The sequence below is a fragment of the Pseudopipra pipra genome, chromosome 1, assembly GCF_036250125.1.
Source record: "Pseudopipra pipra isolate bDixPip1 chromosome 1, bDixPip1.hap1, whole genome shotgun sequence".
Classification (NCBI taxonomy): Eukaryota; Metazoa; Chordata; class Aves; order Passeriformes; family Pipridae; genus Pseudopipra; species Pseudopipra pipra.
Window position 1 is genome coordinate 48,338,501 of NC_087549.1, and position 26,050 is coordinate 48,364,550.

General features: G+C 39.8%; 1 protein-coding gene across 9 annotated transcripts in view; it reads right to left on the reverse strand.

Moving 5' to 3' along the window:
* GREB1L (GREB1 like retinoic acid receptor coactivator) overlaps positions 1–26,050 on the reverse strand; it is a 138,212-nt gene that overhangs the window by 6,575 nt on the left and 105,587 nt on the right. For 5 of the 9 annotated variants that reach the window (XM_064655372.1, XM_064655351.1, XM_064655394.1 and 2 more), the window contains 17 exons: positions 25,370–25,504; positions 22,850–23,047; positions 21,222–21,402; positions 19,629–19,821; positions 18,110–18,243; positions 16,400–16,739; positions 13,207–13,322; positions 12,591–12,835; positions 11,012–11,574; positions 10,422–10,524; positions 7,339–7,494; positions 6,990–7,129; positions 5,076–5,237; positions 4,563–4,770; positions 3,721–3,886; positions 2,531–2,758; positions 965–1,106 (listed from right to left, as the gene is read on the reverse strand). In XM_064655372.1, the coding sequence (XP_064511442.1) occupies positions 965–1,106; positions 2,531–2,758; positions 3,721–3,886; positions 4,563–4,770; positions 5,076–5,237; positions 6,990–7,129; positions 7,339–7,494; positions 10,422–10,524; positions 11,012–11,574; positions 12,591–12,835; positions 13,207–13,322; positions 16,400–16,739; positions 18,110–18,243; positions 19,629–19,821; positions 21,222–21,402; positions 22,850–23,047; positions 25,370–25,504 (3,410 nt within the window). The remainder of the gene's footprint in view (positions 1–964; positions 1,107–2,530; positions 2,759–3,720; positions 3,887–4,562; positions 4,771–5,075; positions 5,238–6,989; positions 7,130–7,338; positions 7,495–10,421; positions 10,525–11,011; positions 11,575–12,590; positions 12,836–13,206; positions 13,323–16,399; positions 16,740–18,109; positions 18,244–19,628; positions 19,822–21,221; positions 21,403–22,849; positions 23,048–25,369; positions 25,505–26,050) is intronic. The other 4 variants (XM_064655402.1, XM_064655391.1, XM_064655361.1 and 1 more) reach the window with 1 other exon arrangement.

Here is a 26,050-nt window from a genome sequence, read left to right on the forward strand (position 1 = left end):
AAATCATCATTTTGACAGCACCACAGCATAGAAATAAATCAATTACTTGTTCTGTGCTTGCTAAGTACTTCCGTGGATATCTGCTTGCCTAAAAAAGGGATAGAAAACAGGGAGTTCAAATTGCCTTCATCCTATCTTACTCCTGGACATTACAGGAAATGACAGACTCCTTGTGTGGAGTCATCCATAAAAAATGTTTTCTGTGGAGTTTTCTCATAGGCCAATCCATCACTACAGATTCCACTGCAACCACAAGAAAAAGGAAAATCAGAAAATTACTTTCAAAAATATTCAAAACCAGGGTTTAGTCAGTTAAATCTTGAAATATGGAGGTGGTTTTATAAAAGAGGGATGGTGTGGGATGTGTTTAAAACTACCAGGACCACAAACTACAAGATTCCTAGATAAAATCCAATCCTTTGAAATACATCTCTGTTTAAAGCTAGCATAGGTGCAACATACTCTGCATAAAATATGTGGTATATTTTTATAAATACTTGGATTTCTTGGTTGGATTTCAAAAGGTTCCAGTTTTCAGAGCCTTTCTTCAGGCCTCTTCTTGTCAGGAAGCACAAGGACTGAAAGTCATCACAGACTAGCAAACTCCAGAAAGTAGTGGCTGTGCTGAAATTTTTTAAACTGAGTCCAGCACAGTTTACCTACTTTTGATCAGAGTGTATGTCTGCAAATTCTTCCTCCATCAGAGATACCACTGAATAGCTTGACCAAACCCTTTCCAATTCCAGTCCATCTTCTAACAGGATTTTCGTTAGTAATTTATAATTGGCAAAATATTTATAATTTTCTATTTTTGATGTGGGAGCCCTACCACAGAGTAAGCCATGAATGTCAGATGTCAAATAAGGACAGAATAAATCTAAAAGACTAGAAAATTCATTGTTTTGAGGGGAAACAGGTCCTGATTTTACCCCTTATGTATTACGGAGCATACTTCCACACTCACCATGATTTTTGGCTTAACAACAAAGTCCTTTTGTCCTCCAACCTGAATATGTTTCTTCATGACACTGAAGTTGTTGAAGCGGCAGATGAGGAGGCCACTGCTGTTTGTCCGCAGATTAAAATCTACATCTTCACAGAAATACCTGGACATTAAAACACAAGATCACTAAACCAGCTGTGTGGCTGCTGTGCACGAGCAAGCATTCACACGCCCGCTGCTGAAATGCACCGGTATGGGCTCAGCAGAGATTTTTGGAGACCATCTGATGTGGTGCCAGGACAAATTCTCTACGGACCTCTGAAGACTCATTCCTTTGATGTGCTCCTGGCGTAGGAAAGCAACTGCTGGTCATCTTAAAATCAAACTAGTCTTCACTTTGCAGTGTGCCTGTATAGTTCTTCCCCATACCAAATCTGGCTCATCCTCTCATCCTCGTCATTTACCGACATCAACCATTTCCTGCCCACCCTTTCCTTTTTTGTTTCTTTTTAACTGTTGTTTTTTATATATATATATATTTTGGAACTGAGAGAGGTTCTGCAGTGACCAACCTCCATTTCTGAACAAGCCAGTTCGATATGACATATTTCTTCATAAACAGCAATCAGGGGATAAATGTGGCTTTAAAAAATATTTGGCTATGAGAGACAAAGCAGCTGAGAAGTAACATTTGTCCTGTGCTATTTACAATGTAATTGCTCACTTCTGTGGGCTGATTCCCATCTCATGATTCAACCTGACAAAGAATGTGAAATCAAGAGCTCTGGAAGCCACACCAGCTTGCACGGACAGGCTACAATTCCTTGCTCAAATATACAGGATCCCTGAAAACAGCAGCAGGAGTCCAGGGTGAGAAGCCCCAGGGCCATCTGTGACCAGCAGAGACAAAGTTTATTTTTGAACTCACTAATCTGGGGAGCAGGAGAATTGGTTATTGCTTCAATCTGTGATGAGAACTAGCAGTAAAGGCACATTATGTCAGTGCTTTATTGCAAATGCCTTAGGATGAAGTTAGGTGGGGATTGGGAAGAAGAAGGAAGGAAATAGTGGAAAATTATTTTTTAATCTGCTTTTCTTGCAAACCCAAGTGGCAACAGGGAGGATAGCTGATTCTGCAGGAAACACGAGGAATCCCTCCTCACAGCATTTGACATAGGAATGCTCAAATATTTCCTATATGCTTGTTCTTAGTGACACAACAGGCTCTTGCCTGGTAGAGAGGAATGGTGGAAGCTCCACACTCTTCTGTAACTGATGTAATTTTGGCTCTTTTCTTCTACTTTTAGTCTCCTGGTTACTTTTTTCTTCTGAAGTTTGTTCTTTCCCCCATCTTTTCAATTCTCTGAAACCCTCCCCTGCCCTTGCCTCATGGTCTGTCTCTCCCAGGGTTTTTTTGGCTTATTCATTCAGATGCAATGTATATCACTCTGTGTTTTATTTTTGTGATTGTGCACTCATTACCTAGACAGGATCTTTCTGTTTATCTCAACAGCATTCAGAAATATTGTGACAAGACTCTTATCATGTTAACATATTATTTTCCCAATATATATATGTATTACCTACCTTTTTAGATCATATTGCACATTCTGGGTCAGGTCTATGTTGAGCAGTATAAAATCACGCACATGGCACCTAGAGAATGGAGCCTTTGCTTTCCTGGTATTCAGCTTGCTGTTCCATTTCTGAACACCCAGTATTGCATAATGAACAATTTTGGGGGTGGCTTCAATGTGTTGGAGGACACTTTTCAGAGACACATTCTTGCTGAAACTCCCAGGCTCCAGGGATCGGCTGCAAAATATGATCAGATACAACATACAAAGATACCTTATTATTTTTATAGAACATACACTGCATATATATACGTATATGTGTAAAAAAAGGAGCAGGAAATTCCAGTAACAGTTGAGAATGTTTACTCCAAATGCTGTAAAAATATATACATAAATGCAGACTTCATAAACAACAGACAACTAATCTTATCTCATCAATGTAGTCATTAAGAAAATCAGCCTTTCAGCAGAATAAGGTCTTACACAGCAGTTTAGGAAGGGAAAAGGAATCCCCTTACACATCATTTCTGGAAGGGTATTTTCTCTGTAATGGACAGTACAAGTGCTGAGAAGGGCAAGAGCTTAATGCCTTCTAAAAAGCTGAAGTTCCCAAAATACCTGTTTTCACTGAGAAGCATAAATTGAATCAAAACAAATCAGGGAAGTAACATATTGAGAAATCACTCAAGTAGTCACTAAAAGCAAGAGTGGTTTTAGGCAAAGAACAAACACAAGCAGAGCTTTGCTGATGGTACTGACACAGATGTCAGGGTACAATCAGGTGGAAGTGTTCAACAGCAGGAGGTTGAATGTTGGTGGTCAGCAAGACAAAGCTACAGCCTTCCTACTGCTCTGAGTGAAAGAGCTGAAGTTTTGCATTTTAGACAATGCAACTAAAATACATCATAAATACATGTAAGTGTACAGTTCCTGTGCTACTTGAGTAATAATGATTGAGTGAATAATGACCTTTGTGAGGCCCTTTGGACGGGCAGCCTGGTGTTACTACATCAAAGCCCCTGCCAAAAACTGCTTTTGCCTGGCAATATCTCGAGTACATTTCCAGCAGCTCCAGCTCCCCAGCTCTTCCAGTTGTCTGGTCTTTCACACCCTGTCAGATGCTGGAGATGAGCCTAAGTCACAGATGTGCTGCTGTCTGTGCTGGATCAGTGCAAGGACCCCAACATGGTGGTTACTTACCTGGACTGCTCGTGGACGCTGTGCATGTTCCACAGGACACAGGAGTCATCCATGACCACAATGAATGGCCACACACACTGGCGCTTGACTCCCAGTTCCTCCAAGCGGTTTCGTTCCAGTTCTAGATTGTGGTAGGAAAGTTCCTTAATAAGAAACCTGGCAGCACCTGACAAAATACCATAAAGAAGATGTCTTTATTAGATTTTATCACTCTTCCCTGAGAAAGGTTACATGAACATCTGCAGTCATTACCCTTTGTGAACTTTAGTGCTCTTAACATCTTAGTTTAAGAAGAAATCAGTATGTCCCTTTTTCAGTGCGAGTAAATCTAAAAGGCAGATGCCAAGAAGACTGCTTTAAGACACTCTGCAGAACACAATTTTGTGGGCATTAATAAAGTAACTTAAACCAAGAAGGGACTGAGATTCTAAAACTGAAGCTACTTAAAACTTTTTGCAGAAAAAACTCAGCATCCATGAAAACAAATTCCAAAGTTCAAGCCCCAGTGTTCAGTTGCAGTTAATATTTACCTTCAGCTAACTAAAAAGTTGCAATTTGAAAAATCACATGTAAAACATATAGAATGGACATTCACACAGCAGGCCTGAGTAAAATGAGTGAATATGGCCCATAAAACATCAGATTTTAAACAGAGAAAGCAGTGATCAATACATGTCCCTGACAGCAGTTCTTCCCCATCACTGTATTTTTCACACATATTCCTGCTATTATTACAGCATGAATGTGAAGAGCTGCTGCAATGTTTCCTTCAACAACATAATCCACATTGTCCAACATGGATTTTGATACCTTCACAGCAATGCACGGATAGTGTTTCTTACCAACTCCAGCATTGTTGAACATGCCTGGCAGGACAAGCATGATGTGGTTGGGCCAGTATTTACGGTAGAGAGGCATTTCATACTCCTTGACTACAAGGAGGTGCAGGTGGCTGATGCCTTCCATGGCGTGGTAGAGGTTCAAGAGGCCGTGTTCATGACGTCCACTCGATGGAGTGAAGATAGGACTCTTGACTGCATTCAAATTCTGCTGGAACAGGAGATATTTTGGCAACATGAGGTAGAAAGCAGGCTATTCCTGATAGAGATTTTTATTTACTTATTGTTTATACTAGATTTTAAGACTACTGATCATTGCAACACATATGAACTGGACACTAGGACCGGAAAAAGGGATGATTGTCTTCAAAAACTCCAGTTCTAAGGACACTCAGGCGAGGATTACACAAGGAATTTTAAAACAAAAAGAAAACAGAAAAAAATCTCCCCCCATTAATTTGCAAATATATCTCTGGTTGACTGCATTCAGCAGATGGACAAGAGCAGCACACGCACCTTGTCAGAAACGAGTGGGAGTCGCATGCTTTCTAGATGTTTTCCCTGCTTGCTGAAGACAAAGTGGTTCTCTTTGGACTTCGGGATTATAAAATGCAGTTGAACCTCTTCTCCTAGCATCGAGGATGAAAATGTGAATGCATGCAGAGTGGAATCAGATACCTGTATGCAAACAAACAAAAAAGATTTGCAAGCAGGTATAAGGAGTATATGGCAACCTGTTCTTACAGCCACAGTGCTGAAAGCCATCAGAGAAGAACATCCAAAACATTCTCTTTCAGTAGCTGAAGTTGACTCTACAATATTCTTATTTTCCTCATCATAAGGCACATTATTTAAGCATGTAACCAGCCTTGCTGTTGAAAGAATCAGCTTTCTGTATCAGTAATTATCTTTGGCAAACTGGACTCCTCTGAAGTCTGTTTCAGCTAGGAATTATTTATCAATATTTACAAGGAGAAGTCAAATATACATAAATAAATAAATAAATAAATATATACACACACATACATACATACACACATGCACACATACATACTAGGAAACAAACTGTCCAAATAGATTTCCCCAAAAGATTCAAAGAGCAGTGTAGCATGGGGGTGTGCCTCCACAGCAGCATGCACTGCCATACAGACAGATCAGCAGCAGCACAGCTGCATTAGTATGGTATTTTTCCTGTGGTAATACTCTCCTTTGAGTGACCAAAGCAGACCACACCATTAACAAGGCTATGGAGAATTTGGGTGAGCTTAAGTTTACACAGCACTTCACTGAACCATGTAAGTGTATACAAAGTGCCTAAATATCTGATAAGATTTCATCCTTCAGAAACATCTATCTTACTACAAAGTTGAATCATTTACTCCTACCAGTGAGTTTTCTGTAATCTTTACTAAAAAACTGAAATTAGCCTAAATAAAGGTGGAAAAAGCAAGGGACTTTATTTAGGTTCTGTTAAAGCATTTAAGAATCTCTCTCCCTTCATAATGCTTGCTGTCCAACATCTCCCCTTTGAATGTGTAATTTCCCTGAGCTCAATTATCATAACTCTATGTACACAGCTCACACTTGCACATAAAGTAGATGTTTATATTTATTGCTACTAGTTATGTTTGATCACATGCACAAAGATAAGTGGGGGGAACAGCAGATGTCCTTGGGGAGGATTTGCTTCTGTCAACATAATGAAGCATGAGGTTTAAGTCAGACCTGCTGGTGCTGCGCCAAGGTACATTGTACACTGCCATGTCGGTGTGTCCACACTGTGACAGCTTAATAGCAAGCTGTTGGAAAAGATCAGCAAGCAAGGAAAGAATGATTCGAGATAAGAAACTTCCAAGTAAACTGTTGGTGGTGGTGAAGGAATAATGTGTGAGCTATTAACCAGGAATAATCTTACTTGCCAGTCTCCTGCGAGAGTAACTGTTTTAGAAACCAGAAGTTTTTTTAACTGAACAGTTAAAAATTTTTATTTGTGTGCAGTGACTCATAAGCTACTGCTGAGAAGCTTGCACAGTTAATTACAAAAGGAGGAAGAAAGGCCTTCCCATCTCCCATCACACACGTGGATGGCTGGCTTTTAGGTAAGACAAGCATCTCTCTTAATTTTACAGTCTTCTCCCCTGAGATACTGCAAACCCTCTGGGCAGGCTGAATAATGCTTTGGCTTGAGATAACTTGTCACAATATTCACCCTTTGCCAGAGGCAGCTGGAGGGAACTGCTCATTCAGAACATAACAAACACAGTTAATGCTCCTGGGTCTGTAGCTCAATATGTCCCCTGAGAACAGAAGAATTAAACAATTCCATCTCAGGGAAGGTGGAAGCACGAATCCTGAGAGAAGAGCAGTATGCCTGGAGAGACCACAGAAAAAAAATGAGGATGCAATTTACCTTTAGGCCTCAACACCAACCTGTGCAGCAGGATTAATGTCCATGTACTGATGGCACTGCTCACAGTGATGGAATGTATTGTAAGCTGCATATTTAGTCAGCATCATGGACACAGTCTCCCTTTTCTTAGGTTCCTCTGATTTTGCTTCTTTGTTGGCTTCTGTGCACAAAGAAAAGAAACAGAAATGTAAGAATGGTAAAAAAACAGAGATTGTGATCCCAGGAGCAGCTGTAAAGAACCCACAAATTGTTTTGTTCTATATAATTTTGGAGATTAAAGGTTCCTGTGAACTCATATGTTCAACTGAACCAAATAAAAACTGATTCTTTGTAGGAAAGTATTCCTCAAAAAGTTTGCATTTTGCTTACCTTGTTTCACTCTTGAGAGTTGTTCTGTGTATACAGGGCTTATATTTCTGTACTTGGGGTCATGTACACTCAGGTCAAAAGATATTTTGCTGAAGATCTCAATGTCTGGCCAGTGGTCGTTGCTAGACTGAGTAATTTCATTGTTTTCTGTATGATCTGCAACAACACACTTCAGGTAAGCAGTATCAGATACCCACCAAATGATGTTTATGTGATGTTTGCTGCTTTTCAGTTGCGCAGGAACTTACCACACACACACACACATGTGCAGCAACATCTTTGAACATCATAAATGTTACCATTGAAATTACAATCCATACAAAGCCATTTCAAAGAAATGGCAATTTCTTAGAAACTGCATGCAGGTGAAGGAACCTTCTGGTATTTTTCAGCTCTGTTCCTCATCAAGCTGAGGTATTATGCACTCCGGTTTAAGCGTAACATGCTCAAATGAATGGTGCTATTTGTGCAGAAGGTACAGGTGTAGTTTTGAGCCTCTTTGTGATGAAATTGAGAGCACTGGGTAAATGAGAAGTAAAATATCCAAAGGTAGAAGAAAGCAAGGAAAGAGGCTGCATAAATATATGAACTAGTAGCTGGTGGTACATGATAAAGGCAGTAAAAGATACACTCCTATTACAGAATGGGGTGTGGCCACCAAGGAAAATCTGAAATGTTTTTGCTTTGATCCAACAGAGATAAGTCCAAAGTAGAAAACCAAGTTTAAGCAATGGGAACAGTAGAAAGCACTGGTCAAAGAAAACAAGTTCAGAATGCAGCTTGAACATCAGCCAATTCAGTTTAAAATGAGATGGAAGAACACACAAAAGTAGGTGTGTAACTGCAGTTATTGATTTTAGAAAAGTGAATTCAGGTGAAGTGAAAGTTGGGTCTACAGATGAGCACATGCTCATGTTACCCTGTCTGATGCAAGAGAAGTCGCAATAATCTACAGAGCTCTGAGTCCATTACTTTGACCTCCGTAATATTCAAAATTAGGGTGAAGGAAATAATTAAAGCTGTTGAAGTAAATGACAAATGTGATAAAATTCAATACAAGTTGACTAAAGAAGTCCTGTGTTACTTTCATTACATGAAAGGCTATGAGATACCTATTTCTCTGAACAAAGGAAATGCAATGCATCTTCTCCTTCTGGACTTACGTATTTGGTATGATACTACAAGACAAATTATTAATACAACTGAAGAAAATGAAGACAGTGAATTGAAAGAGTTGATTAAACAGAAGATGGCAGCATGTAACATCATAAACGTTAAGGCAGATGGAGATTACAAAAGAAATTAAAAGATTGGTAGAGGGGCACACTGTTTAATATCGCCACTAATGTCACCAGGTTAAACAAAAAATTTGCTTAAGTTTGCTGGTGGCACACTCTTAAGAGTCATTGTCGACATGGAGAAGGAATCAAAGATCAGCCGGAAAGAATTCAATGCCCTCAAAAACTGTAACAAAAACCTGGTGATATTTAGCAGAAAAAATGTGAGTCCTATGGACTAATAGCAAGCACTTCTGCAGCAGGTTGGGAGCACTTCAGTTGGAAATGGCTGAGTTGCTGGGGAACGTAGTAGTACAAGCTATGTATCAATGCCAGTGAAATGGGAGAATGGAAAAGACCAGCACAATCACTGGTTTCATCAATCACAGGGCTTTCAGTGTGGGCAGGGCAATACATGAGTTGTTGTAGGCTGAGTTGGTTAAATATCCCTCAGAATACCCCGTTCAGTTCTGCTCACCCTTGCACCAGAAGGATAAATTGAAAATAGATATGCAGGCAAGAATACCAAACTGATAAGGAGAATAAAGGGCCTGTCATTCGTGAGGATCCTGTAAGAAGATCCAGGCTACCTAGATGAATGCTGAGAGAGGGTAAGATAGCTGCCTGACTACACCAAAGAAGCAAGCCTCAAAGAAGAGAAAAAGTATTTTAATTTAAATTAGTATTTTCTTTGGTCCCAAGGAGAATGTTTATAATTGGGAGAGAAACACCTTTGGGTTGGAGAATAAAATAATATTTTCAGTAATGAGAAAATAGTGCTCTGGAGAAGCATACAAACAGAAGTAGTGGGAGCAAAAAAGCCACAGCCAAAAATCCCAACCAAACCCAAATTGCTCTCATGATGGAGTTCCATGCATTCCTGGCAGGGGTGTGACACATTGCTCTGATCACAACAGGCAGAATGTCTCTTAAATTTTGATATTTCATCCCAAGTTTCTGGAGTACTTTAGTCCAAATAATGAGAGAATAACCACACCCAAAGCTCCAAACCAAAGGAAAATACTTTTTTTTTCTCCCCTCCTCCCCCCTTCGCCACCCCCTTTAATAGCATTGTATGAAGAGAAATACAAATTACCCTTTTCAAGGGTTTGACAACAACTACATTTTCAGGATGCCAGTCAACAACAATACATTTTCAGGATGCCAGTCTAATGGTCATGAGAGTTATGCACCATAGAGACTTCACCACAAAACCACAGAGTACTGTAAAGAACACCATGAAGAGGAATAATTTTTAAAAGGTTTTGTTCTTCTCAAGGAAAGTCCTGTCACAGCAGCTAATTGATCTGTGAGATCGGTCAAATGAGCACAGATCCAAAGAGACTCCTCTTGCCCTTTATCCTCAGCATAAGATCTGCAAATTGCAGACAGGAAATAGTCTAACTGAAAATTGGTATATAATTTATCAATAAACACAAGTGTTAAATGTCCTGTCTGCTTAAAAGCACTCAATTCTTAAAAACTTGCAAGGGGAGATAACATGGGCAGATGCCCATTTACATTCACGGTTTTGTGCTCACTTTCATTTTAGTGCTATACAAATATATCAATCTAAACCACATTTAATAGCTCTCAGCTAAGCCCAATATAAAATTTACTTTTTTATTAATCTATATTGAAATATATGCAGACACCTAGAGCAAGGAGTCTAGCTACACACCAATAGACAGGACATGTAGTAGGTGTAATTTATAGTCTTTCAGTAAGCCTAAAAATTTCACTGCTAAATAATGCATAACACAGTCTCCTTATGATGCATATTAAGAATGCCGACTAAATACTTACTGGCATTAATCTCTTCTTCGTCATACACATCCACTTCCAGCAACCGGATCAGCATGCGGAAGAGAATCCTTAGGAACTGCAAGTATGAACCAGTCTTTCCAACCTGAGCCAGAGATGGAAAAAAGCCTAAATGCCAACTCAAACTACAACAATGGGAGGGTAAATTTCAGGATAAATATCTTTGGGTTTACTCCAAAGCTCTGTTTTCAGCTCTGCCTGAAAGTATTGCAAGACATAATATTCCCCATTATGCTGAACAGTTTTACTCAATTGCACAAACTGGCCCACAGCCTTTTGTGTCACTTCTGTACGCAGGGAAATTGGCAGTGATAACTGCCTCCCTCCTGACCTGCTCATGGCAATGTTACACCAGGTGCCATCCACGTGTATTTCATTTAGGCTAAAACAAGACATACAGCATCACCCTTCCTCTCCTTACCACTTCCAGCATGGACTTAGCCTTAAAATTTGACTTTGACTTTTGACCTTGAAACACATTACTGTGGGTAACTTTACAGTACGACCTACAGTCCTCATCACTGGCCCTCTCAGACTGCTAAAAAGGCAAGAGGAAGGAGATGTGCTCTTACTTGTGGTGGTCCTGTCAAAAGCAGTCGCCTGGGGTGAAAGCTCCTGGCGCCAGACGCCTCACCCTGATTGCTGAAGTCCGCATGGTGCTGCCGGGCTGTTGTCCACTGCCTGTAGTACAGAGACTGCTCTTCACTGTTCATGTCCTTGTGAAGCAGAGGTCTTAGAGAGCTCAGCCAAGACACATCAGCATGAGGCAGGAGGGAAGAGGAGGAAGGCAAGTTCCCACTTTTCTGCGAGCTTAGGAGACAGTAGGCAGCTTTGGACAGGATGACAATGCGTGGCAGGGCAACGCGGAGGGCCTTGCTGTCTTTGGCAGAATGGGCAGGCCACTGAAACATTTGGGAGACTGAAGACAGTGATGACAGCTTCGAAGTGGTGCTGCTCGCCATCTGGTTACCCAGGGAGTCGCATTCTTGTTTCAGGGTCTCTCCAGCTGTAAAACTGGAGTAAGTTCCCTCATCTACTGAGCTGTGTGCCACAGCCTGAAAGTTAAGTGATGGTGCCTGCTTCTGAGACTTGTCTGCCGCGCTTGAGGAGCTCACGCCATTGTCAGCCAGGGAACCTGGGAAACAAAGAGCACACAATGAACAGATAGTGACTGACATAAGAAAACCACGATTCATTTGATCTATGAGACAATGCTAACCCCCAAACACTTCTGTTCAATGAGTGCTGCTGGGGCTTAGGTCAGTGTTTCACCATGTAAAAAGAAATCATTTACATCCGTCTATCCCTCTTGCTGGAGAGGCAAAGGCCCTACTGCTACAGGGTTCAGAGTCCAAGGCTTCAATCCTAAGCTTTGTATGAGAGCTATCATTTGGCATCTAGGATTTGGAATTTCATGGCACAACCTTCTGAAAGTCAAGTTTAACAAACCACTGCATACATGGACCCATTTCACCTTTCTTTCTATGAAGAACAGAGCATTTATTTCATGTGAACTGGGCTCTGCTCCCTCCTCCATACCAATCAGGTTTAGTTAGTGTATGGGAAGATCTGATGCATGGCAAAGATCCAGTTCAGCTGTCTTAATACCTCAAACTCATATGGAAACAAAGGGAAGGACCCAGAAGTGTTTGTGGAATGCAAAGAAAAGAGAGCTTGATGAGAGGTGAGGTTTCACTGATGCCTGAAGAGGTAGGGCAAGACCCAACCATTCTGTTGGTCTTGGCAAGGAGGCAAATATCCATTCTCACCCATAGCTACTTCCAGTTACAGACCATTTTTAAATTGCTAGAATTTTATACTAGCCTTTTTTATTCTGATTTTTAAGATCTTTTCAGGATCCACTGGACAAAGCTAGCACCAAACGTGAAATGTAAGTTTAAAAATAAAAATCCCAAGGCACCCTTAGCTATGGCATACCATCCCTCCCACTGAAACACCATCTTCTTTTAGCAGTAGACAGGAAAATTGCTCACCGTGGGAAAAATCTGCAACTAACATTTCATTGTCTAGCCTGCAGCAGGATACAGCTAAGCAACCCACATTTGAGTAAACATCTTAATGTTTGCATTCAACTTCCAGTGATGTAGGAATAAAAACTTGTTTTTTCAGACCAACAGCAGAATAACTGACCTGAGGTTCCAGTGACAGCGCTGCTATTACTCTGGGGTCGGTCCAAGTCTATCAGCAGCTCATCAGAGTCATTCTCGCTACCATTAGCCTTCTCCTGCTCCTTCTCACTGAGGTCAAGAGCAATAATAGGCCCTCGAATTGCCTCCTTTGAGACGTAGCAGCATGCCAAGCCCACTTCCTGCTCTAAGGCAGTACGAGTTAAGTAGCTTGAGTCAATTAGCCGAAGGTCACAGTATTTCAACGACCTAGAAAACCCAACACAAGAAAAAATGAAATTTTGTTTTCTCTGGCTTTGAAGAATGCTCCCTATCTGTAATTGCTTGCTAAATATTCGTGAACTATTTTATTAGCCCATAAATATAAAAATATTTTTAAATATTCATCACATAAGTTATGTTCCATGGTACTTTGCAGAGACACTGACCCACACAGTATAGTAGCATTAATTTTCACAAACTACACTTTCCAAAACTTTAAACAGTTATTACCAAATAAAGTATTCAAAAATACACTTTTTTTGTGAAAAAGTAGCCAGATGGTATCAAACCACTTATTCACCCCCCAACTCATCTAAACATGCTAGAAAACAATCATATTGAAGGAGTAATAACAGCACCTGGGGAAAGTTTCTCCCAGAGGGTCTTTGCCAGTTAGAATAACAATGCAAGGTAGACCTTCCAGATCCTGATAGGTGCGAGGAATCCAGTCATCCTGCTCATTGCCCCTCCAAGCCTGTGAACAGAGAAAAGTGCAGTGACTTCTAAATGACTTCTTCTAAATATTCACCTGGTTATTTTCTTCATCAGTTCCAGTTTTTTCTTTGTATACAGGGTTTGCTTACTCAACAGCCAACTGGAAGGAGACCTTGGGTACAGGCATGCATTTGTTTTATGGTAGCCAACTGTTAGCTAAGCATTAAATACAAAGCAAAAGGATGTATAGCATATGTTATTCACTGCTGGAAACATACATCTGGTGTATTACTGTGATCTGTCAGAGAAAAATGCAGTTGATGCCCTCAATTTCAAGCTGGCACAGATAAAAGGTCTTTGAATTAATGTAAAGCTAAAGAAAGACTTTCAAGTGGAGTGTGAAAATGGTTCAAAGAACCTTGCCTAATTATTCTATATAATGAAAGACTGCATGAAAGAAAAACATTTTACCTTTCACTGGGGTTAATCTCACCAGAAAGGACTCCTCACCTACAGTCTACCAAGGCCCGAGACCACAAAACTGCAGCATTTTCCCTTAGCACTGGAAAGGTTGGTAGCGTTGGTCCCATGTCATTATACCCTTCAGTCCCCTTGGTTCAGCAGAGCTTACTGAAAAAATTTATTTCTCCAGTGACTTAGCAATATCTTCTGACTCGGTAAAGCAGCCTCGGTAGCAGAGAGATAATTTCTGGCTCAATGGGGTTAGTCTGGCTGTGTGTCACCCTGCCTCTCCAATGATGGAAATTTCTGTGAAAGTGCATGATTAGAAATTGAAATACGGGAAGATACAAAGCTGATTTTCTTTTTGCTGGCATGAGGACCTAAAAAGAAGCTTGAGTGCCTGGAGCTTTGAGCTGTAAACCTGCATTCAGAAGATATATTTCTTGACCATTTTACTCAGGAAGGGAGAGAAGTGCAGCCCTCAGGGCTCCTCACTTCTGAATTCCTCCCAAAAGGTTTGATTCATGTTAAACTTAAAGACTATGCCATGACAGCATCCCTAGTCAGCAAAATAGTTATTTAAATTGTTTTCCATCTCTTCTTTCATTCTGTACCTCTGGCTCCCTGATGGAGAGGAATGACCTGTCCGGCTGGCCAGCAGGCTCATCTGACTGAGAGGGGAACAGTCCAGCCACCAGCACTGCAGAGACAGCTGCCCACCCTCCCTGCCCTGCTGTGAGACCACATACCCTGCTAATGCCCTCTTAGAAGGAGGCTAAATAAAGTCAAACTTTTCAACTGTGCTCACTAAGAGCTATAAAATTTCCCTCCCTGTCCCTGAAAAAGGTTATGATGAACTCTCATCCTCCCTGAAGCCAAGAGCATTTATTGGTGGGACCAGCATTTTGAGCCTCAGCCTCACCAGAAAGCACTCAGTAGCTTCGTATATCTCTCTCCCCACACACACCCAAAAAAGGGCCTGGGTGCTTGTAGTGAAAGCAGGCAGCAATCACCTCCCCACCTGCTCTAGTCCTCCAGCTTCAGTACTCCACCTGACATCAGAACAAATGCCAAGCAGCATGGAGACTAAACCAAAATTGTCTGCAATAAATTAGACTCAATAGTAGCGTGGATGATGAATTTTATAATGGGAATCAGTTTCCCAAACATATGCTCACACCATTTCAGATATCCTGTGCTATTTCAGGCACCAGACTAGCAGGTATGGTAGCACAGCACAAGACTCAGAGGCAACCTTTATAATTTCGAAGTGCTACTGGGACACCCCACCTAAAAAGACACTACAGGCTTATATTTGGGCAACTAAATTCCTCTCCTCACTCCCTTCATATGCATGGTTCGGATTTGAGGGCTTTTTTTCTAGAAACCTGCAAGGAAAGAAACAAGTCCAGAATCCTACAGCTTTGTTTAGTCCAAAAATGCATCTTATGTTTTGGAGAGAGGAATAAGAAGAATTATTTAGAAGGTTTTTCATTTTCTTTCTGATAAAATTCCTCTATTCCAGACCAATATCTACATGAATATTCACCTGCAACAGCTCCACAGTCAATCCCGATCTGCTTTAAAGGCCTCACAGGCTGTTCCAGCATTATGTAAGGGCTACAACCCATTACAGCAAAGGATTTCAAAGAAGTCCTCACAGAACTCAATCCAGAATGATTTAAGGTTGGAATTAATGCCTATCCAAAAAAATCCATCAGCACAGAGCTGCTACCTCATCTGTCATTTTCTCATTTTATGACTACTTTCCTCTTTTCCCTCTCCCACTGCAGATAAGGTTTGATAAGCAGTGTTCATAACTTCTTTAAAGGACATTTTATCTGCCTTTGGCTGTATCCAAGCTCTCTAGGAAAGGCTTACAAAATTCATTCCTCTTCTGTGTGGTTTTGAATACACTGTATAACTTACAGTAGAAACAGAATCTTTCTGTGACAGAGCAAGGTTCAGGACAGATAACCAGTACTACTTTCAGCCTGATACTTAAGGCAGGCAACCCATTTCTTTGTTTAATGTATACTAATATTATTATTACATATTTAATGTATATTAATATTAATATATAACAATTCATACTTTGTTTAATGTAGTGAGGTTCATTCAGGAAGTGGTTTTGGCTAGTTAAACCATGCTCCTGCAAATCCATGCAAAAGTTTAGCCTGGTGCATATATGCTGGGCAGAAGAGGCTTTCAGCATGCAGGAGTTTGAGAAAAGAAGTCTATGGCAAACAACATACTTTACCAGTTATCAGAAGGGCAGAAGATGGATGGACAGAGCAGATAACAGATACACTGGGCAGACAGATAAGTTGGTGGAAATAGTTAGTTTGCCTACAGACATCTGAGCTCTGCTTTCAGAGATGAGCCCTATCTGATGCATGCTGTTATTCAACTTTAAGAAGTGAGATAACATCTGGTGTTTGACTCCATGGACCAGTAACAATTCAGGTTTGTTCCAAGTTTCTATATCACTTATGCTCAAAAGTACAGAAATACATTCAACAGAGACAGATACAGGACACACATCCTTTTCCTATAGAATAATTAACCTATAAACACGTGGGAATAAACACAAAGCAATTACAACAGTCAGATGACCACAGTGAGCATACAAGCAAATATTTAGGTTCTGCCTACCTTCAGCCGTGTCACGAAGTGTTTTGCAACAGTAAGCTCTGAGGCAGGATTCCCAAGGAGGATCTCAAAACGATACTGCAGTCCCAACTTGTCTCTTACTTCTTGTAACCTCTCCTTGGCCAGCATGGCCAGCTGCACCGATGGCACCCTAATGACAAGCATGTGGCCACAGCCATTCTTATCCTTTCCTGGAGAAGTGATAAGGTCATCCATTATGCTGAGCGTTTCGGGTGTGCTGTGATCTCTCAGTGATGCCATTGTGGTGAGAGCCATCAGAGCTTGGGAATACTGCTGAATGAGAAGGTAGCAGCGAATCACCATGCTGTGCAGCCGGGGGTACCTTTGAGGAGATATAGCTCTACATTAGCACAGGTGAAATCACAGTAATGTCTAAAAATCAGCCAAAGCCCAGGACCGCATGGCTTTGAAGAAAGTTTCATGTTGTGTTAACCAGTAGGTACAGTAATTCACTTTGGATACCATAAGCCAGTCATTAAATCAGTATATTTTTAAAACACTTTTTACTCTTCCTGCCATAAAAGTATCCACTGCACTTCTGCAACTAAAACAAATGGAGCCTTTCTTATTATACAAGAATGTCTGCAATGTTTTCAGCTTGTAAGCTTGAATGGCTCACCCACTCAGACAGAATAGCCCAGTTTCTTAAAAACAGAGGCTAAATTGATAAACTGTGACACAAAAACATATCCTGCCATCAGTTTCTACTCTCATCCTAATCTCATATTGTTATTTGTACATACACAAATCCTCCTTCACCCTTTCTCCCATTCACATTTTAAGAACAGAAACAGAGTCATTGTGACCATTTCTGTTGGATTTGACCAGAAATACTAGAAGCCTAAAGAACTGACCTTATTATTATTATTACTCATCATATTAATTACTTTCATATTTTTAGATAATAATAAATATTAATGGTGTGCTTAATTATTTATTTATGTTGCAAATTTAACACCTTTGATATCGTATTTTACTTAATAAATATAGGCATATTTATAATTATTATGTTGATCTAATTAAAATAGGAAAACCAGTATTGTAGATATTGTAGACAGAACAATCCCATTACAGTTACAATATCAAGATATGAGAACTACAGATCAAAGGGATCTGTCCTGTTGATATGCAGAGCTGATTAACTCCACACTGCTGGAAATGACAGTGTTTCCTTCATTCCTGTGATGTGCGCACTGAAATTATATCTTGGAGATTTGCCAGGAAAGTAGCTTGTTCAGGCATTTGCAGGGTACTAACAAGCTCTGAGCTGCAGGGACCAAAATCATAGCCAATCAGTGAAATAACAAAAATGACATTTTTGAAATTATGTGCCTCACCTGGGCCACCACTGCCAAGTGTGTTAGCAGTCCCAACAAGAGAGACACCAGAAATGGTGAGTCATGAGACCTCTAGTACCTTCTCAGCATAGGCAGGGCTTAGCCAAAAGAGGAGAGTAGCACAGCTGAGCCCATATTGCTGCTGAACAGGCCCAATCTCTTGTCAAACAAATGAAGGATATCCCCTCCTTCTTCAACAGCACTAAATTTGTCACTAAAATAAAAATTGCATATAATTCACGGATTCCAGGATCAGTGTTAAAGGTCATCATGTCTTCATCCCCTGTGATGGGGTTCATAAAGATATCTAAGATCCCAAATAAGCAGAATCTCAAGTTCCCATGTTACTATTTACCTTTCTAAAAGTGTGTTGACCATTTTTTCAAAGGTTTCATCACATCTCAGAAGGGGACTTGTGACTCCCCACTGGAGGGATTTGCTGTATTCATTCAAACCAAAGTATAGCTTGTCTTCACTTGCTGCATCATCCTGTTCCATACACAAATAGCAAAAAATATAAGGAAAACTGGTACAAATTTAATTTCTTGTCTAATTTTAAAAAAACAGGTGGAAAGCAAACCCAGACAAAAGTAGCCTTTCCTTTTATCCATTCTGCCTTAGTGATGCTATGTATTTGTTTCAAAGAATATAATAAAATGTAATTTTTTTTTACTTAGCTTATTATTTGTCTATGGTTAGCAAAGATAGATGTTGCTCCTTGCAAATTTTTCAACATATCTCCCACCTGTGACTGCAGGGGCTTTCTAGAATCCTGCTAATTATTTTCTGACTCCCTATCTCAGGCTTTATATCTACTGACAACTGTCATCTTATTTCTATTTAAAGTAGAACCTGAAAAGAGAAGGATTATTAATTTCCAAAGTTGTTCCTGATTTTCATATTCTATACACCTCTAATGGCAACCAGAAACTAATAATTTTTTTCCTGGAATGTAAATCTGCAAACAGTTATCAGAAAGGCAGAATATTTGTGTCTCAAATTTCATGAGGTCTTTGTTGGAAGCACAGCATGTTCTCTGGTGCTTTTACATCAGCAGTAACTTCTAGGAACGAATAATCACATACACTCTCCCCTTTTTTCAGAAGACTGAAAGCTGTTGATTTTTTACTTTTGGGAAACAAAAAATTGTCTAGACCATTTTACAGAAGGCCACCTCATGGCGTATATTAACCAAATCAACCAAAAAGCGAATTTAAAATAATCATTCACTCCCTGGTTTTACTTTAACTATTTTTTTACAGCTATCACTTTAATACACTTTGCAGAAACCAATGGTCCACTCAACACAGGAAAGTCAAATTTGATATAAATATCCCAAACAAGAAATAGGAAAAAATGCTATTTTTAAGCAGATTTAGCCAAAACATCCTCAAAATCAGCTAGCTGAAATTATAAAAGAAGTTAATGGTGCAGAATATCCAACAGGTTTTCTCCTCTGCATAATGACAGCACCCACTACACCAAAACTTGTTAACCTAGCACACAACTTTTATTAGTACCACAAAGATAATGAGCAGACTTGACAGGCTGTGTGACACAGAGCTTACAGTCAAAAGTCAGACTGCCTGAAAAGGGAAAGCCAGCTCCAGAGCTTTATGGCAAGTCCACATAGCTTTGTCTGACCAAAGCACAGAAAGTAGGGTCTCATCTTATGTGACTGGACAAAGATGTGTATCTCCTGGTCCTACATGTCAGTGCTGCCTCTACCACCAGTGTCCCAGGGCTGTGCATCTGGAATCTGAGAGAATAAACTCCAGCAGAGGAGGAGCTCTCCCCTAAAACACACATCTTCTAGTTTCTGGTAGGTGTGAAGTCCACATTAAAATTCACAGTTAAAATTAACGAGCACTTACCACAGTGTCAGATTGTATCCAATGTACCTCATTGCTAGAACTGATCCTGGACTGCTGAGTTTGCAAGGCATAAGGAAAAGAGCTGACCTGAAGAACAAGGAGGTTGAATGCTTCAAGCACCTCCCTGCAATTAATAACTCTATCAGCCAGACCATGATTAGGCTCACCATGTGACAGGGAACTTGAAATGGCACTGCAGAAATAAGAATGCAAAGAATTGCCTTACTGACATCCTGAGATTCAATCCTCTCTTCCTGCAGAAAAATCTCCGATCAACCATGCCACTGAGAATCACAGCTCAAAAAATCTCTTTGGAAGGGTAAAAGATGTCAAAAACCATTTGAGTGTTCTCTGTGGGTAGACTCAGGCAACAGAAGGAAAAAAACCCAACAAACACCTAAACAAAGGATCAAAATCTGCCAACAATGAGAAGGTAGATTAGTGTGCCAATTTAAAAAAGCATCAGATGGAGAAAACCAAAAGTAAGCCAAAGGTGATGAACTCCCTTTCACTGAAAAACACTGTTCCATGAGCTGTGGAGGTATAGTACTGATTTTACAAAATCCAGTGGCTTTCCCAGCCTGAAACAACAAATTTCTCTAAGACTGGGGAACCTAAAAGTCTGATGTCCTGATTTCCAGCTCCTGGACCTATCTTCACTTCCAGGATATATTCAGGACTTCCAAATTCAGAGTACAGCAAAGACAGTAACAAAAATGTGATGGGGAAAATCAGCTTGCTTTTGTCTATTTTCAGCTGTCCTTCAAGGACATTATTTTGTTTATTATAGAACTATGGAATGGTTTGGGTTGGAAGGGGCCTTAAAGATCACCTAGTTCCAAGCCCTCTGTCATGAGCAGGAATATCTTCCACTATCTCTGATATTGAAATGAATCCCATAACCTTACACAGTGTGTTTGAATCACATTAAGATTATTCTCCTAAGTTTACACATGGAAAAAGAGCAGAATAATTAGCTTTATTTCTTTTTTTCTTCTTCCAAGGTAAGGTTGTGATTCAGTGTGAAGAAATGTCTCTGCAACGTGTGTACATGTTGTGTTTAGACCTAAAGCTGGCCAAATTCAGTACAGCTGGTTTTTAAAATCCTTTTCTTACAGTACCTATGGCATATGGCATCTTTCATACAATGAAAAGAGTTAAATCTCTCTAAGTCTCCTTATATTGCAAGCAACACTATCATCAAGTATAAAAACATGAATTAAAGCATGATCAGCTTGTGAACATGGGAGACATTTGGGTTTGAAAACAGAAAAAGGAGAGGAATAGGAACGAAAGACAAGAACAACAAAGCAAGTTGAAAAATTCAACCCTTTTTCCTGACTTCAGTACCATAGCACATACTCCTACAAACAGTCTTGTTAGGGATCCAATAATCTGAAACTAGTCTCACCTGTCTTCATATGAATCAGAATTAGTTAGCAAATATCATGGGCAAACAAAAAAGATTATTTCCAATTTTAAGGCACAAAACGCCAAGAAAGCATTGGGTGTCTAAGATGGTAGGTCTTTTGAAAAACCTAACTGAAGATGCTGGGAGAGGAGGGTTTTCCTTTGGTAGATTGAAGCGGCTACCTTGTTAAATCCACGTGGGCATTGTCATGAACCAGCACGAAGAGTGTATAGGGATTTTGCTTCACTCGTCTCATGAAAACTTCAAATTTTGTTTGAATCTCATTGTCTAGACGAACCACATATTTCTCGGCTTTCTGATATGCTGTTCCATTGTCTTCTAGGCCCAAGTCCACAAGGACACCTGTCAAAAATAAGAATACAACAAAAATCTTTTCCTTTGAGGGTATCAAAAAATGAAGGGTCAATGGCAGGTTGCCACTTGGTCTGCCAATATCAGGATTTAGCCAAATCATTGATAAGCCCTAGTAATGAGATGATTATCCAAATTCATTTTCACTCACAGTGGAGGCCGAAATGCACTTCTTGGCTTCTGGATTTCCTCCAAAAAGTGCCTGAAGACCTTTAAAAACCACCTTACCAAAAAAGGGGGGGAAAAAATCAGGCCTCCACAAAGATTTCCAGAGCAGCACTCAGTTGGCTATGCTCCATGACCCTAGGCTAAACCTGCCCACATTTAGCTCATATATTAATACTTTTTGAGTCAGAAGAAGTTATCCTGACCTTTCCTTTGCAAAAATCATAAATTTATATAAAACTGGCTTTCGCTAGTATCATATAATATTTTTCACGCTCTCACGCCTTTCATGCTGCAGCATTTGTGTCAATACAACTACTCTTTAGCAGTCTTTGTAATGCTATATTGCCATCATATTCAAAAAGTAGGCATGATATAATCTATACAACCTTGAATGGCATTTAAATTAAAGTAGCAACAGACTACTCTGAAATTTGAGTTACTGATGTATTTTCCAGTGTCTTAATGATTTTAAAAAATAGTTTCGAAAAAAGTAAAATAAAACTCATTCATTTAAAAAAATAAAATAACGTAGATGTGAAAACCTGCAAATAGATACCAGAAAACCTCTGGTTTAGTATGTAACAGCAAATTAAGTACAATGTCAGAAGAAACAAGGAATGGAACAAAGGTCCAAATATTTACACAGATAGTTCCTAGTTTTGTTAGACAGTAAATTTCTCCACAGAGAAAATCTTATGCTTATCGCGACATGTCAGTCATGGATCCACAGAGTGGATGGCAGAGGTCATTCTCAGGAGGAACATAACCTGTTCTTTCTCTGAAAACATTTGGCACCAGTCATGGCCTGACACAGAAACCCAGACAGGAAAAATCACCATCTGAACCAGGATGCCAATTATTGTGTGCCAATTTGCGTGTATCACTCAGGCATTTATTTAACTCATAAAGGAGCTTCCTGCACATACATCTGTGCTAATACATACGAGAGCATATGCACAAATGTGTACCTAGAACAAATGGCACTAACAGCTCTAGCAGATAAAAGATCTGAACAGTGGCATTTGCTAATGCTTCTCCAGGTCATACATTCCTTAGATTTCCATGAATACGGCAATTTCTTTTGACACTTACATGGTACACCTTGGACCCCTCTCTTACGAAAGGAAGATGTTTAGAATTCATCAATTATACCAGCTAATGAAGCTAATACTGGACATGCAAAATACATTTATACAAACCCATTTATACCAGCTATGATTTAACAACATCACATATTTTAGTTTATCAGTCTCTTTCCCCTCCCTTTTACCTGATTGTCGAATACGTTGAAGGGTCTGCTGCACCAGGACTTCGGAACGGGGAACTATAACGATGAAGTCCACTTTGCTGAAGTGGCCCAGATCCAGGCTCTGATTGCCACTGTCTGCTATAGCACAAACCTGGGACAAGAGCTTTCTGGCAACTGTAAGCTGTGGCTGGTAAATTTGGAAGGTATCAACATCCAAATCTGGAGTGTGATCGTTTGAAAAAGAAAACAAAACACAACAAGAAACATGTTTACTTTCCCATCCCCCCAATAAACATGACCCTCCAAACAGCCCACCCTCTATTATCAGAAAAAAATAACCACTCACCAGAATAAATCTCAACACTGGAGAGATGGGTCCAGATCACAAATGTCAACTTTCTTTCTTTCTTTGATTAAAATGTGGTAATATATGAGATGACCTAAAGTACAGCACTGCTTGTTTTTTAAAATGCCCTAAGTGTTTTGAGGATTTTTAACAATGCAACCCAAGAAAGCCTTATTACCAACATAGTGAAAAGCATTCCATTAAATGAACCAACACATACATAATATGCATCCATATGTATATATAAAGATGTACATGTGTGCACAAATAAAAACAGAGAGAGAGAGCGCTCTAATATTCTCCTGAAACTTGCAGTTCTCTTTCAGGAGCTTCCCTCCATCAATCCTGCTGGGAGAACCAGCCATGGTGCTGAGGCTGCTGTGCTCTGGGCACAATGGGCTGGGAGCCAGCACAGCTATTAATCCGAGGAAACCAAGCCTATGCTGATAATCCTGCCAAAAAGACTCTACCAGGACAGCAGGTCGGTTGCAAGTTCATTTGTACATCACCTCTTCTCTAAAGTACGGAGCCCCACTCTAAGCCATGGCTAAGATAGCCATATGTCTATGTACTGACTGGTAGTGATACATGCTGTGAGGGGAAAATGAACAATACAACTAGGCAATAAATCTCAATTATTGGGGGAGGGGAGTATTTATTTCTTTGGAGGTTCCTTGACTTTTAACAAAATTTTAGTCTCAGATTTATTTATACTTAAATAAATGTCAGTATAACACTACATGCAGAGAACTGAGGGTCGCACCAGAGCACTCGTGTTTCCTCATAATTAAAAGCATTTTCCATTACAGTATTTCCATTAGGTAAATTCTATGCCCAACAGTCCATGTTTCATTAACCACTGAATATTTTCAAACTGCAGATTACTAAATTAAATCCTATAATGGCATTACAGGGTTTTTTTAAGTAATTTTTTCTACTATGTTAGTTTTACACAGACACATGTGTTTGTGTGTGTATATGCACATACTTATCTCCTGCTCAAACCTGCCTCAGTGTCCATTTCAGTAGATCTGCTATGGGAGAAAGATTCATCTCGCTGCCTAGGAGACTTACTTCTCTTTTTTTTTGTTCACACAGACTCAGTGGTTTCAAACATTGTACAGCCATATTTTAAAGACAAAACTAACTCAGAATAATTGTTTGAGAAAATATAAAGATTTTAATAAAAGCAAACAGTAAGAAGAAAAAACACCCTCAGAATCTAAAGATAATTCTCCCTTCAAATTAATCCTGTGAGGAAGCTCAAGATTTGTCCTTCTGCGAGTGCCAGATCAAAGTGACCGGCAGCCCTTCTAATTGGATCTCCTGATCCATGTGGAGACTATGAACCATTTTGCTTTCATCCAGACCTAGCACTGAGCTGATGAATTTAAGCTAACTAATATAAACAAAAAAAATATGAAAAAAGGCTTTACTGGAGGTTGAATTTTCTTTGATACTAGACCTAAAAGGATTTCAGTGTTCACAACAGCTCAGTGCCTCTTTTACCATTTCTCTGATACGAAAAGGAAAGTACGGTTAAAACTCTGAATAATTAAATAATTCTGAAATGGAGAAATTATAATAAGCATTTTTAGACAAGAAATCCTAGCTCATCTTTTGCACCTTAGCATCTCATCATATTAGGTGGAATAAGACACAGGTCAACAAATTATAGATTATGCTTGCCTAGCATGTTCAGTCCAAGATCTTAAAACACATTCCCTAAAAGTTTAAGCCCCAGAGCACAAGTCTGTAGTGTGTATTACCATTTTACATGCAGAAAGTGAGGAGCATCAAAAGTTAAGAAGCAGGAGGACACCTGGGAGATCAGGCCATGAACACAGTTCCCCTCTGCCTCAAACTCAAGGTTACATTCTTCTGGGTGCAAAAGGGTGAGACTAATCCACACTGTAACAAAGAAACATCTCTACTCTGCCTAACATCTAACAGAAAATAGCATATTTTATTTTAGGAATTATTAAAAAAAAAGTTGCTGAAGGTTATTACAGAGATTTTCTGTCTGAGAGACTGCTGTATTGCTACATTCAGCTGGCAGTATTAGTATTTTAAGGTTGACACACTGACTGCAATTATGCCCTTAGATTCTTCTGAGGTGTATCCCTGAGGTGTATGCCTTTTGACATTTAACAAGCTACTCACTTATTTCACATCTTGCACGTAAGAGAAATTACCTGGTTCTTGTGTAGAAACCATGGCAATCGCCTCCTGAGATGACACACACTCGCTAACATCTCCATTAAAAGGTATAATGACACTTTCCCCTCGCTGCTGTAGCATCTTCTCCAGGAGTTTGTCCAAATCATCACCTAGATCAGAATCAGTAACACCAAATTATCTGGAAGTCAATTCAGACAAAGGACGTAGAACATTACACACACAACTGTTCTCACATGGCTGATGTCAAATCTGTGAAGGGGCAAGGGAGTGGAAGTACACGGAAGAGAGGAGATACAGGGAAGAGACGGAGGGAAAATATTTTTCTCTTTACTCTAATTTACTGATTTGCTGGTTGAATTAATTCCAAAAAAAAAGGAACCACAGCTGAATAGTTTCAGCTCTGTGCCTTTACAGCTACTGATAACAACTGATGATTATAAAAAAACACACATTATAAAACAATCTCTAAAACCTTGCTAAAAACTTGTGCACTCACGGGTGCCCTGCCATCACATTCAAGAGCAGAAACTCTTAAAAATATTTTGCTACAGGATTAGTAACTGGCACTACACAAGTGAAGGAGACAAGCACTCCTTTACACACAGGGAATGGAGAGAAGGAAATAATGCTCTCGATGGAGAGGGCAGAGCTGTATTCAGTGCATTTTAACTGCTGGACGGGAGACACACCAACCC